This window comes from Squalius cephalus (assembly GCF_949319135.1).
Source record: "Squalius cephalus genome assembly, chromosome: 15".
Classification (NCBI taxonomy): domain Eukaryota; kingdom Metazoa; phylum Chordata; class Actinopteri; order Cypriniformes; family Leuciscidae; genus Squalius; species Squalius cephalus.
In genome coordinates this window covers 14421159-14435586 of record NC_137136.1, presented here as the reverse complement: position 1 = coordinate 14435586, position 14428 = coordinate 14421159, and the positions used below count along the sequence as shown (strand labels likewise).

General features: G+C 39.6%; 1 protein-coding gene across 1 annotated transcript; it reads right to left on the bottom strand.

Annotated features, from left to right (window-relative positions):
• Positions 1 to 27: 27 nt before the first annotated feature.
• Positions 28 to 8523, bottom strand: onecutl (one cut domain, family member, like). The gene is made up of 3 exons (XM_079895585.1): positions 8077 to 8523; positions 6512 to 7813; positions 28 to 3332 (listed from the first exon to the last, which is right to left on the bottom strand). Exons 2-3 carry the CDS (start codon positions 7557 to 7559, stop codon positions 3022 to 3024), a joined length of 1359 nt encoding a protein of 452 aa, XP_079751711.1. The 5' UTR covers positions 7560 to 7813; positions 8077 to 8523; the 3' UTR covers positions 28 to 3021.
• Positions 8524 to 14428: the final 5905 nt, after the last annotated feature.

Sequence of the window (14428 nt, the reverse complement as noted above, 5' to 3'; positions counted from 1 at the left end):
TTAAAGGAAATATGCTTTCACTCTATTCAGTATGTTTACAAATGACTTGGTTTTATTCAGTGCAACATCACAACGAACAGTTTCACATGAGGTATTAAAGGATTTTTCAAGATCAGCACACAATGTCCAGTTATGATTGACATTTAGATTGCTGTGATTTTTACACCTTTGGTTGATTAGCCACATTCATAAGGTAACACAAGGGAGAGAATGACATAAAATGACACAGATGTTCACACCAGCAGAAAGAGATTTCAGATGAGTGATAGGTAAATGAAAAAAGAAAACACTTGCTACCTTTTCAGTCTGCTTATCTGAACCGTCAATAAGTGGATCCCCAGATGCGAAAAACAAAAACAAAAAAAGCGTTGAGAGTGAATTCTGTCAGCTTATGTTGTGATCCAATCAGGTTTGCTAAAATTATATATATTTTTGGGTGATTCATATGATACAGCTAGAACATAATTGCATCATATTTGTAGAGACAAACATATTTAACATTTATTTTGGTCTCTATCACTTTTACACGGTAACACTTTGGTTATTATTTTTTTCTTTTTGGAGGGATAAGCAATCATAAGATCAGCAAGATCCCCTTTCTTGCTCCGATTGTCATTCCCATTTGGTCTTTAAATTGATAAATGTTCTTCAATCGCTCTCTCGCTCTCTCTCTCTCTCTCTCTCTCACACACACACACACACACACACACACACGCTCAACACACAAACAAGGTTCTCTCTGCCTGCAGGTAGGGCTGTGATTTAGTTGTGTTCACGGATTGATTCCAGCACATTTGGCTATAAAAACTTAGTAACGCACAGAGTAGACGCTCCCTGAATGGATGGGATCTTTGGTACAGTTACATCTCAGCTACACGACACATCATCACACACAGTTGAGGTAGATGAAATTAGAGCTGTCGGGTAGAACAAAAAGGGCCAAACGGGTTCCCCTCGGTGGGATAGCGGAATGGAACTATCACTTCAGATTTACAAGCTGTAGTAACTCTTCCAAATATATCTGAAGAGGTTAAAAACTACGAGAATATGCCGCTATTTATGTGTGCCCCTCTTCATTGACAATAAGTCTGTGTGAACAATGTGTCCACCAGGAGGCGCCAAACACTAACGTACGTCAACCATCATCTGCTAAACGTGATCTTCGAGACACTACAGGTCATCGAGTGATCTCTAAACATCTACCGCTGTAATTTTGCAAATTATAATAACCTAAATCCTTACATCTCTAAGTAAAGAGAGGCCCACCCAGTTAACTACTAGCGCTGCAACAGGGTGACCTGGAGAGTTGAGACGCACAAGCTGACACCCTTTGCCCTGCGCGCAGCACGCTTACAATTGTCGCTCATTAAACTTTAATTTCCATCCCCAAACTCCCATTCACCACCCCTCCCCTTCCTCTGATCTGCCCTCCTGGTGAACGCCCTAAGCCCATGGGCCTGGCCGAGCGCCGGCCCCAGCCACCGAGAGAACACAGATAAAAAGGGCCTCTTTGAAGTCGGCAAAAGTCGATGGCCTCTTTCATGGGCCCTCTTTCAAGTGCGTGCTGCGAAGGGGCCTCACTACATGCCCTGCAAAGGTTAAACACAGGGGAACGAGAAAGAGCATTGAAAAGGGGACGATCTCTCCCTCGACTGCCCACCCCGAGAGACTTCAGCGCAGCATGTATGATCGTCGTACAGTAAATGTGGACTGCAGTGAGGAGATCACAGTTCAACACAGCCTAAGTATAGAAGCATCTCGACTTCATAGCCACTTGTGTGCCGCTGTACGATCACGCTGAGTCTCGATCTGTTCAGTCAGGCTGTGGCCTAAAGGGTCTAAACATGCAGCATGTGAATGATGAACATTGATGGGTACGCTAGTCTGTCTATCGAGATACTAACACGGCGGTCAGGAGACGAGAAACGGAGGACATTCAGGGAGGACAAATATTCATCTTTGGTATTGGGACTCCTATCAGAGACAGGGTCGTTTTTCACGTACAAACAACAAATAAATACTGACGGTAATTAGCAAATAAATAAAATAAATAGCTAGAAGATTAGAAATAAATACATAAATAATTATAAATACACAAAGTGGTTCTCATTTCATATTCAATTCAAGCTTTTTGTAAGTATTTTTCATCAGGATCATTGAGATTTTGAGCTTTTTCCGGTACGAACAGCCATCGGCCAGATTGTGTGCTTGAAATTTGTACAAAATACAAACAAAAACCAGATTTCTCCATCTCCATATCTAAGAAATCATTTTTTGAAATCAGATTTTGCAAGAGAAGAGAGCGTTCTGGATTCTTTTTGCAGCCATTCTGTCAGCAGAAACTCACCAACAAGTTGAAAGTCTGTTGCAAAAAGTGTCACGGCTGCACTTTCCCCACCACCTTGTTTTGAGTTCTTCCTAATGTTGTCTGGATGCGACACCATCCTGTGCATTTTGTAACGAAGGAGTATAAAAAGAAAAGCTCTCGAAAAATGTTCATATTTTGGTTTCAGCTTCTTTGTCCAGTAGTTTTTCCCTTTAAATGAATCTCTGAAATATTCGCTTGCATCCTTCTTGGTTTCTTTGGTCATTAATTGTCCATCTGTTGCAAAATCATCTCTCTCGAGAACCCTAAAAATATCATTCTGCCACTTTCCGTCTGTCACGATCAACAAAGAAAAACCACAAACGTTTGGACCTTGCACTGATTTTAGACGTTGTAACAAATGACAAAATAAACCGTTTCAATATCTATTCATAACCCTCAATATGTTGATTTGTGAATGATTTCATAAGCCCTAAAGTGTTGGGCTCGTCCTTCACGATTAAAGCTAAAATAACCAACGCTAAAACTACAATCAATGCCTGTCTCATCTAGACATTGCGGACATCACCCTCTTAAAGACTTCATCTTTGGTTTCATATGCTGTTGATTTGTATTCAAAAACACCCTTGATTAAAAACTCTAGGAGCTACAGGTAAACCTGTGCTGTGCAGAGCGGAAAACGGTTCGTTTTCCCATCATGCCGTGGAGCAGGTCACAGCTGGAGATGCAGTGCTGGACCCCGACGAGCCGGTGGAGGATGGGCGGCCCTCTTCGGTCCAGCGGTTGACGTTTCGGCGGCGAGCGTTCATGAAGAAGTTGCTTACGGTGGAAAGCTCAAGGCCCAGCTGCTGAGAGATGGTGATCTGCAGGTCTTTGGTCGGTCGGTGGTTCTCTCTAAAAATGGCCAAGAGAGTGCGACGCTGCAGGTCTGTGAAGACTAGCCGGGTTCGTTTGGGCCCCTGGTTGCGCTCTAGCTTGGACTGCTCCTGCTCCTTACGCTTACAAGCTGAAAAAAAAGAGACATAGAGAGAAAAACATTAGTCTACAAAAAAAGACCTGGAAATATAAATAGGCTAGGTCTTTTCATCATTATTAGCTATTTATCTTTGTTATCTAATCTCTACACTTTCTTAATTGCAGAGAAAATAAAGAGCGCCTCTTTCAGTGTAGATTTTTTAACAAGTGGCTTTTGTCTTTAACAATAACTTAATTTCAAACTGGAAAAAAAAAAGATGAGCAAGTAATTGCTGCAGTTTCAGCAAGTGAAAATATAGTCAAGAGATGAAAAAAATCTCAACATTTTAAAATGTTAAACATTGCAACCAAATTGAGTTTTAAAATCTGCAAACAAAATCAGGAAATTACAGTCAAAGGATAAAAAAGGTCTCAAAATCGTTCAAATAGAAAACATTGCATGTAAAATGAAACCGAGTAGTCCTGCACACTCAAAAAAAGATGCAAAAGATCAGTTAGAGCTAATGTTGTCAATACTCTGCATTTTTATGTTATATAATTATCATATACAGCTATTATTGTTATATAATACACGGCTTAATTAAATACCGCACTGGGTGTTGACCAGACTATTGCCTGAAAACCAGAGAGTCTCTATCAGACAACTGCCAACTTGATAGATAGATAAATGTACTTTATTGATTCCTGAGTGGAAATTCAGGATAAGGGAGATTAAGCGATATGAAGAAAGACTGTAAACGTGCTGAACAATAACCATCTATATCAAATAGATGGCGAACAAACCAGAAGAAAGTCTGTTGTCCTCAAAATGCACATTTGAATGTTTCAATTCAGCATTTTACCCCTGTCTCCTATTCAAGCAACTCCCGATCCTCTCGATCGGCCCAACCTGCTTTCGGCAGTACAACGGCGACCATTAACTAAATGCTTCCTGATGTTGTAATCATGTGTAAAAGGTAGGAATTACCATGCTATAAATCCACCACACTCTGAGACATAAACCTCCCCCCATAGAGTTCTTATGATCGTGGGAGCAGGCCCTAATCATGATGTATACCACTTGTCTCATGTAGCTGAAACGTGATCGAAAGCCTTTTTCATAAACCACCCCCACCCCCCCAATTGCCTATCACCCCCCTCTCCCCCCGAAGCCGTACTCCCTGCCTACTCCACCCCCTGCTGATTTTTTTTCAGCCACAGGCTGATAGAAATTATTGATTAAATCTGTGCTGCTCAGACTCCCCGACCTATAGAGGAGCTTTAACCCCTTTAGTGCTGGATGAAAGGGGAGCTTCTGCGTGCCAAACAACATTTGTTGTCAATCTCAGCAGCGGGGCAGAGATCTAAACATAACCAAGTAATTTTATATAAAAATAAAATGTAAAAAATGCTAAGAATTTAAAAGTAACAGCATCAGTGAAAGAGCCTCTGCTATTTAAGCCGATTATATCTCTGTGATTCCTTAAGACAAGAGCTTTAGGCTTCAGTGCTTGTGTTTGAAATCCCAATGCTGTCCGAACACCGAGCTTTAGAGTAATGATCTCTACCCTGCCCTGCGACTGAATTTCTCTCTGTTCATCTCTCTCCCAATCAAAGCTCAGCCAGTTTGCGAAAACACACAGGCACAACAAACAGAACACATCCACACAAAAGACCTGAGGAAAAACTGAGTGAGAGAAAGAGAAAATAGATTTGTGATATCTAGAAAAACCAGGATATTCATTTCGAGTCAATAAATCTTGCTTATGAAATACTGAAAGATGCATTTATTGTACAACAAATGCAGTGTGATCTCAGGCCCTCTTTGCAATATGCATGAAAGCTTGTAAAAAAAGAAAAGAAAAAAGAGTCATAATTTTAGCCTCCCAATAACAAGTATCTGAAAAGTGCTGATGGATTTTAAAAGGATGGGTATTTGTTGTGTAAATACTGGTTAAAAACACTGCATTAAGCTGAATCATCATTAAATGTGTCGGTAAGTTGAACTCCTGCTGCCTCTGAGAGAGGAGGCGTGTAGCCGCATGCATTCTAATGTTTGCTCATGCCGTCTTATTCACAGGAGGTGTGTGCAGGAGCCTTCTGCGTTGCTTTCCCAAGGAAATCAATACCAGCTAGTAATTAAACAAAGGGCATGGTGAGAAAAGTCAACACTCATGGAAAGTGGGTTATATAGGGAAATACAGAGGTGTCCACTTATGCTATTGTGCACAGAAGCTGTGAAAAAAGCCTCAAGAAAAAATCCATAAAATAGTAATTGGCCAACAGAAAATTCAGAGTCCATATCAATTCAAATTTAGGCAAAATCAACCCAAGCCTGAATTATGCATGAAAATAAAACAAAAAAACTCAACTCAAAAAGAAAACAACAAAACACTGTTTACATTCATCATCCCGTATGAACATTTCACGAAGATTTCCACAATTGCATGTTTAGCGACTACCACAGAAAAACAACAACAGCAGGACATGGTACCACTCAGGCCAACAGGGCATTGATTGATTCCATGTATTTCGTTGCATGGAACACCCCTACGACTGAGGACACAGTGGTCACCAATCAATATCTGTAGTGGTAATGCAAGCAGAATAATTCATTCTGAAGCGTATTTCATGCTTAGGTGATTGATCGCTTGGGATTCGGAAAGATTTCGGGAGAATCTGCGTGTCTGTGTTTGTCTCCCACCCCACAATCCTCAGTGGCTGCTGCAGCACGCCAGCCGACATTTTGAAAACCGCCCCATCCCTGCATCGCCAAACGCACCGCCTCCCCCCCCCCACCATCGTCCATTCTCATGTTACTGTTTTTCTCTAGATCTCTTTGTGTGCTTTGGACAACAGTTAAAGTTTCAGCCTCTTCAATGTCAAAACATTGTAACACGGCAAGATGCACTGGGTTTGAGGTGATATCTCTCAATAATGTCTCTCAGAAATGTTTATTTAGCCTTATTGCAACAAATTGATATGCTCATTTTAACTGTAATTTGATCAAATGTTGGTCAAAAATACTGTTGTACCTGTGGTACTTTTCATGTATTGTGACTGAATAACTGTAATGGAAAATTTTACTTTGTTTGTGGTTGATCATACATGTACCAATTGTCATTGTCTTAAACAATACTCGTCCAGATCGACTTGTTAATTTGGGGCATTTGTTCTGTTTCACAACAACAATACATTTAAACTACAATTCAACTGAACAAGCTCTTTTACCTTCCAGGCGTAAGGAGGCCATCCTCTGAAACTCTGGCTCCTGTAGCCAGCGGGACATCCTCTTGAAGGTTTCGCGGCCAGACTTGAGTTTCCCCCAAGGTTTGGGGTTCCTGAGCAGGTCTGACAGAGTGCCCTGAGACCTGCACAGAACCCGCTCTGCAAAAATGGCCTGTGGGATGCTGTATCTCTTTAGTTCAGTGATGATTCTCTGAGCCACGTCTTTAGTGTTGATCTCCTCCCCTCCGCCGCCATTCTGTGAGCCAGCCAGCATGCCCTCTCTTCCCAGGCTGGAGCCGGAGGAGGAAGGGGAAGAAGAAGGGAGCTCCCCAAGCTTGGAAGCCTGTTGGCTGGAGAGGTGGTGCTGATAACTCTGGTTGTATAAATGGGGGTGGTAGGTGGGAGTGTGCTGATGGGCATCCATTTTGTTTAGCTGGTGGCTGACCCCATGCTCGCCCCCCAAAGTGGGTGGTGACATCTCCCTCACAAAGTCTGCCGCTGTTCGACAGATGTTCGCCCCATTGCTGCCCATATGGACCTCATGGCCACCTGGAAGCATCTGGCTACTGTGTCCGTTCTGACTTCCCAGGCTACCATAGCCATGCATGGCGGTCTCCAGGCCCGCACTGCCCAGAGGTGGAGACAGACCTTGTCCCAAACCAAAGTCTTTTCCATACGACGTGTAGTAGTTTCCTCCTAGACCTCGATCTTCTCGCATGAGAGTGAAGCTGCCGATGACGTTGCTGACAGGCAGGCAGGGGTGGTGGTGGTGATGATGGTGGAATTTGTCATCAAAGGGTTGTAGGGGTGTCAGTGTGGTGTAGGTGCTACCACAGCTGGTTGGTGCATCCCTACCATACCCCAGAGTTGCCATGCTGTGGTCGTACGCTGAGCTCTGGTGGTCGGACTCCAGGCCCATGGCGGGGCCTCCCAGAGAGGGACGAGGGAAAGCAGCCGCGAGATCGCGAGAGTGCAGCATGGCTCGGCTGTCCTGACTGTGCGCCAGCTCTACGTGGCTGTGCACGGACATCTCACCCATATTACCATCCATGTCGTTACCTTCCTCACTCCACTTCTTCCTTAAATTCCAGCTGATGTGTTTTTCTAACAGTCTAATGTGTGGTTACTATAATATAATATAAAAACAGTTCCTGATGCTGTTTATATCTCAGAATCTGATTTCAGTGTACTCTCAGAGACATTTCATCACAGTGGCACCATCTTGGGTCATGCAAGCAAATTCTGTGTTCCATAGATGCATCTATATTTATCCATGTGAGTCTTGCTTTTGCCTTGGCGACAATGCTGAAAAAGAGACAGGACCATGATCACTGATTTGTTATTGATAATTTATTCAGCTGTATTGATTCGTTACAAATATTAAAATAGCTACTTGAACCACCCTGATGATTAATTCCGATATTAAGTAATAACTTATTGTCTATTAATAGCATACTTATTTATTATAGCTTATCTATTTAATAAAATTCTTTCAGTTCCAAACTAACTTCAGCAATGATATCGACGTTAAAAAAAATGTGGAAAAAAATTAAGTTACAATTGCTTACCTCACAACGCAGCTTATCCGATTAGATAGAGAGAAGCGAATCAGCTTCTCCAAAACGCAACCACAAGACGATAATGGGATGGGATATTCTATACACCTGCAGAAATTCCGAATTTACAATCACACAACAATCGGTTTTGTGTAACAGCGACTTTTGTGTGTCATCAGCACATTTCAGTGTTCCAAAAAAAAAAAAAAAAAAAAAAAAGAAGAAGAAGAAGAAGAAGAAGCAAAGGCTCAGTCCGGTCCGTCACCGCCGTTATCCGCTAGATTCTCGCTGGACCACAACTGTCGAGGATGCAACACAAATGATGCATGCGTAAGGCCGTATGATTTCGTCCTATGTCCGGACTTCGCTATGCTGCAATCGTGTCAAAAATAAGCGCCGATCTATGTCTAAGCATCGCGCTCAGTCGCTGTCATTATCTCTGTGGTTTTGCCCTTCTGTATCCTCATCGATCTCGGCCCCAACTCTTTCTCTCCTCTCTCTCTTCCCCCAGCCCCCCTCCTCTGTACGTCACACTCTTAAAATCTGACAGATGTGGGGTGAATTTACAACCCTCGTTAACTCCTTCCCTCCTGCGGACCTCAAGAAGCCATTGTCTTAGCTCGTGACATTGTACGAATTATACAGTTTCAGAGTTAGTTGACTTAAAAATGATTTCAATAAGAACATTTTAGGGCGCAATCTGCTGAGTTTCTCGAGTAACCCAAAAGACCCAAAGTCTTTTGTCATTTGTAATATATTTAATAAACTGATGGATAGGCTTTCTATGTTTTCTAGTGTTAGGTCAATTTTCTACTGTTGCTATGGTTACCCCTAAAATCAACGCGATTTTGAATTTGAAAATAGGCACAATATTTTGAAGCCAAATATTAAATTTGACATTACTATAATATTTTGTATTTCGTTCTACTGTTAATGTTAACTGTTTACCTTCAAGGATTTATCTTTTTTTTTTTTTTTTTTTTTGATAGCCTAATAGGCTACATTTAGAATTTTTTATGTATTTATAATTTTAAATAAACAGGAAAATATGCTACATCGAACACAGTTTAATCCAATTAAAAGGCCAAAACGTTTATGTACTATTAACTACGTTTTTATTTTCCCAAGCAGAAGGCAATTAACTGAAGCAACAAAGCGCATGGCCTGAGAGCGGTTCTTATCAGCTGTCAGCTTATACAGTGTAGTGGACAATTAAAATAATAGTTTGCTCCTCAATCACAGAAGTGCTAAACAAGATCAATGCACTTGATCCAATGCGCACCTATGACCCTCTTTCTGAGAGTACACGCGACCTTTCCTAAAACACGCGACCTAATACACACCAAAATTACACTTCTGTCATATTTCCATTAAAAAAAGGCATTTAATACGCTGTGAGTTTGTGTGTATCAGGCAGAGAGAGATGGGAGTTGATGCAAGCAGGTGTTTGAAACTTGGAATATTAATCATATCTGTCTGTCAGTTTAATTTTTAGAGATGAGCAATTCTAGCGCTTGAAAAAATTTCCAGTGCGATTTGGGACCGCTGTCTTCCCGCAGCAGATGCTGCACTATCGATCCGCGCCGAGCAGGGCTGAGGGAGGGAGGGAGGGGTGTGTGTGTGTGTGTGTGTGTGTGCGTGCGTGCGGAGAGTGTGTGGCTGGAGGTAAAATGGTCAGCTCTTACCGCAAAAAAGGTCTGTTTGAGGGTCGAGGTGAAAGTTCACTCACTGCGGCTGGAGAGCTTGATTGAAGATAGAACACTCGAATGAAAACAACCTGACCCAGAGTGCACTGATAACCCTTTACACCCTTCATAATTTGTAATTTTGATAATAGTAACATACACATTTCCCTTAAACCTTTTAATAATGTTCTTATGCGTTTTAGGGCATCTATAAAAAGCAGCATATCGTTAGGGTTAAATTGGAAAATTCAAGTGTGTCAGTAGCCTAGGCTACTGTATGCCTGCGATATAAATAATATTAATAATAATATAGCCTATATAGGCTAAACAATAGTCAATGATCATCAGTATCCTCATCATTGTCTTACAGTGACATTTCTCTATAACATTTTTTTTACCCCGGGGCATCAAGAAGGTTTATTATTAATATTATTTTAATATAATTTCATGTAGCCTACTCTTGAGATTTTGCATGAATTAGAAAGAGCCTATCTGAGAGCAACATGTAAGGCATTGCAGATTATTATTCACCTATTCTTTCCCTTTCTCTGTCTGGGACGCGTATCAATGATCAAACATTGTTCAAAACAAACCGTGGAAATCAAAACAGCGGCCAGCGAGTTAGTAAATTATTTATACCTGTCTATTGAGTTCTTTGAGCCTTTGGTCGAGCCACGTCCTCCTCCCGAGTGGTGTATCAAGAGGCCTGCAGGTTAACACGTACATGAGGCTAAACGTACAGAGCTAAGCAGACAGATACTAACAGTGTGTGTTCTTGGAAAGTTGTTGCAGAGTTTAACCCCTTCACATCATAATGTTAGGCCCACTATCTCGTTTTACAGACGCCGTAGAGATGGTGTTAATTAGCTCGTATCACTCAGTAGGCCTATAACGTCAGTCAAATTTTATTTTATATATTATTTTATGTAGTGGCCTAAATGCGTAAAACTGAATAGATTCAATAATGAACATGCGACAGAACCACAAATGTTGCAGAAAAAATAAACACGCACACACGTAGCCTATATTTGTATTGTTTCTACGGAATAATTTTACAATTCAATGCAACACACAAAATGTAATCTGCATTACGAGGTTGCCTTTAGGCAGATCCGTTTGCATGCTTGGGATTTTCGGCCTCCTGATAAATCTCATGGAGATAAATGCTATTGATCACATCTGCAAACTGTCTTGTTTGTGTCGTTCTTGAAACCTTTGTGTCAGAATATTAGATTTTTTTTGTTCATTTATTTTGTGAAAAGACATACAATATATGTTGAGAAATATTTAGAATGAGAAACCAATTAGAGATCAGTGTTTATAGCCTGATTGCAGATATCATGAAAAAAAATATTTAAATAACATTGTTAAAAATAAAAAAATAAACATTATTTACAGGAGTATAATTAGCTAAATCTAGCTTTTAATCTCCATTCAAGTTTTTCTGTTTGTCCTCGGATTGCAGCGCTAAGGCACTATAATATAAAGCCTGAAAAAATATTACAGTTAATCAAAGCCCTTTTTAAAAACCATAAGCAATCTAACAAATAAAAAACAACTAACACAAATCTGCTAATAAACTGTGATGAATGCGTCGTGCAAAACAATTCATGAAATTGTGCAACAAGCTTAAAAAAATAAAACAAATATTTTACAACTGTTAACCTACAATTATGTCGCTTATTATAACCAATTTCATTGTGAAGTGTTTAAGTATAGGTCACTAACTGTAAACAACATTATTTACATTTCAGCAATATTTGTTATCATATGTTTTTATCTCCTGTTTTAGTGTTCATGTTTTATATCAATATTAATATTTTGGCTTCGGAAGCACAGGCCAATAGTACAAGAATAAATGAAATAAAACTATCATACAACCTAAAACGTGCGTTCAGATGCAAGGGGGTAAAGAAATTAATTTCGTCCAAAAATAATAGGACGCATGGTGAATAATAAAAAGAACTCGATCGATAAAAAAAAGTCAATAACTCAATTAACATTCTCAACCTCACGGAGAGCAGGCCTTTATGAAACAGAAAAAGAAAATCATTTGAAAAATAAAACTTTGTGCGCCTGACTGTAATGATACACTGTAACTTTTAACAATTACAAACTTCTAACCGCGGGGATTATTTAAAAACCATTTTAAAAATGTGAAATCATATATCTATAAATATTCTAAATTATATATTTATTTATTTTGTATTTTATTTTATTTTCTGGAAGATAAGATTAGCAAACTGCATCAGAAAAAAAAGTACAGGAATTTATTAATTATTCTTGGTGTCCAAGAACCTTAGCGTATATATGCTGCACTTAACTTTCTTTGCTTGAATTTGCGTTTTAAAGTTTAAACTTAAGTTGACGTGTAAATCTTTATTTTTAACTGTAAAAAAATAAATAAAATGTAGGCCTATGTACAGTACATCTTACATTAAAAATGATCATACATCTAAGAGCATATTCATACAATACCGGTGTTTATGTCCACTGGATGCATTATTTTGTTTAGAAAAAAAATCTGATTATGTTCATATGCCATACATATGCTTTTGTCCCGCAAGTCAATAATGAAATTAAATTCTTCACTAGAATTCACAATTAGCCTATATAAAGAATAAAATATATTATAGGCCAACCTAGGCCTACATACATGCAGTAAGCCTATTTTATTTATGTAAAGGTATTTATTATAAAGGTTCAATATAAAGAGAACCGTTTTCAGACAAACCCTGAGAGATTTATAATTCTCACAAATGACAAGACTGTATTAAGGGAGTCTGCTGAATTATTATTAAGGTCATGCTCATATTCAGCTTTCAGTAACGTTTCACTAGTCACATTCACAAACTCAGCCACAGTGTTAAAGGATAATCTTTTCTATGATTTTACGATTTAACCTCTGAGCCAGAGCAAGTGTTCAGCCGCATTCAAATGGGCGCGCGCCCGTGTATTTGGTTCTGTTTATCGATTGGTAAACGTGGGCGTGCTGCCAACACGCAGGATGGCAATTTATTATTACCATTGTGAATTATTAGCAATCGGAGTATAACAACTGGCATTGCATATAATACAGCACGTTTAATATAAATGGTTAAAAGATATATTTTTTACATACTGCAAAGCGCTTAAATTCAAATAAATCAAATAAATAAAGCGCGTAAATTAAAATTATACGCATTAAACAAAGTAGCCTATAGCATTTTAGCCCTTAGTTTAGATTTTGACGCAAATCCAGATTAATCAGAGTGGAATAAAAAACATTTGAATCATTTTTAAATAATCTAACAACATTTAAATTGAGTTTTATTTTATATCATTGTAATAATAAAAATAGCGTTACATTTTAGTTATTAAAATAATTTAAGATGCAAGGCCTTCTCCAAATCAAAGGTAGCAGCATTAAATAGGCTAAAGGAGCAGCCATTTCCAATCTAAACCAATGCCTAAAAAATCCCTGCCTCTGCCTCACAACACTGAACATACAAACACTTTAACATGATTCTGCTACATTTCCATTGCACTTTCATTCCAATTGAAGCACAAAATAACAACAGCAACAGCAGAGTACCTCAAACAAACACCCACATGCATTGCACAATATAAATACACATCTATGCAAACACAATGATCTGCTTTTTGTCCATGCAGAACAGCCACACATTCTCAGATTGTGAGTCACAGCATTGTTTGTGTGTTTATAAGATGTGTTCTGCACAAGGGTATATCCAGTCTAATAGATGCTCGGTGGGTGGGTGGAGGGTCTGAAATTGCCTTGCAATCGGTTAGCATCCTTTTCCCTGCCCCTCTGTCTTCCATTTTTTTTCCCTCTTCCCCTCTTTCTGTTTCTCCGTTCCTCTCTGCAGATGCTAGCATCCATCTTCTCCATCACATCTCCAATTCTATCATAAGACAACGTTCTCCAGACCCCAGAAATCCCCCATTTTGCAAGTCCCACTCAGTGTCCATCTATTTCCACACAATTTGTCCTGTATCCATTTTGCTTTCCTGCCCAGCGATGTGGTGTCTTCTCTGTCTCAGTGTGCGTGTGGCTAGATGCGGTTTCTGTTCCTGCTCTTTTTAATCAGCATGTTAATAAGAAAGGTAACTAATCAATACGTTCAATGGCCTGGCGATTGATACCATCTCAGCCTCCCTCCCCTCTCTCTTTGACGTACACACACACATACACATACACACACTACACAAGCACAGAGGCTACAATAAACAGATATAATTACAATGAGAGAACACTTTCTTTAGTTTTAGTTCAGTCATCTTCCAGTGATTTGGCTGATACTGGTATCTTTAAGGAATCTGAAGAGCAAAGGGAATTGAAATGGGTATTTCAGAGGGAATTCAAGAATTTGCTTTATTAAATGTGAGGGATCCGCAAACACAAAGGAATGATTTTTTCCCTTATATCAAAGCACAAAGTGATACACTTGAATCCTAACATCAACACCAAGAGTAAAAATATCTCTTAGTGAGTATGTGTGTTCCTCACCCCAGGGTAAGGTCTTCTACTACAAATGGCCAAATCCAGAAGGGCGGAAAGAGAAAAATGGCAGAGGATAAAGAGAATTCCCTCAGAGAAGAACGTGTTTGGGGGGGAAAACATTAAACACACATGCAAACACTGAATGGCCTTTAAAGCTGACATTCTGCAGACCTGC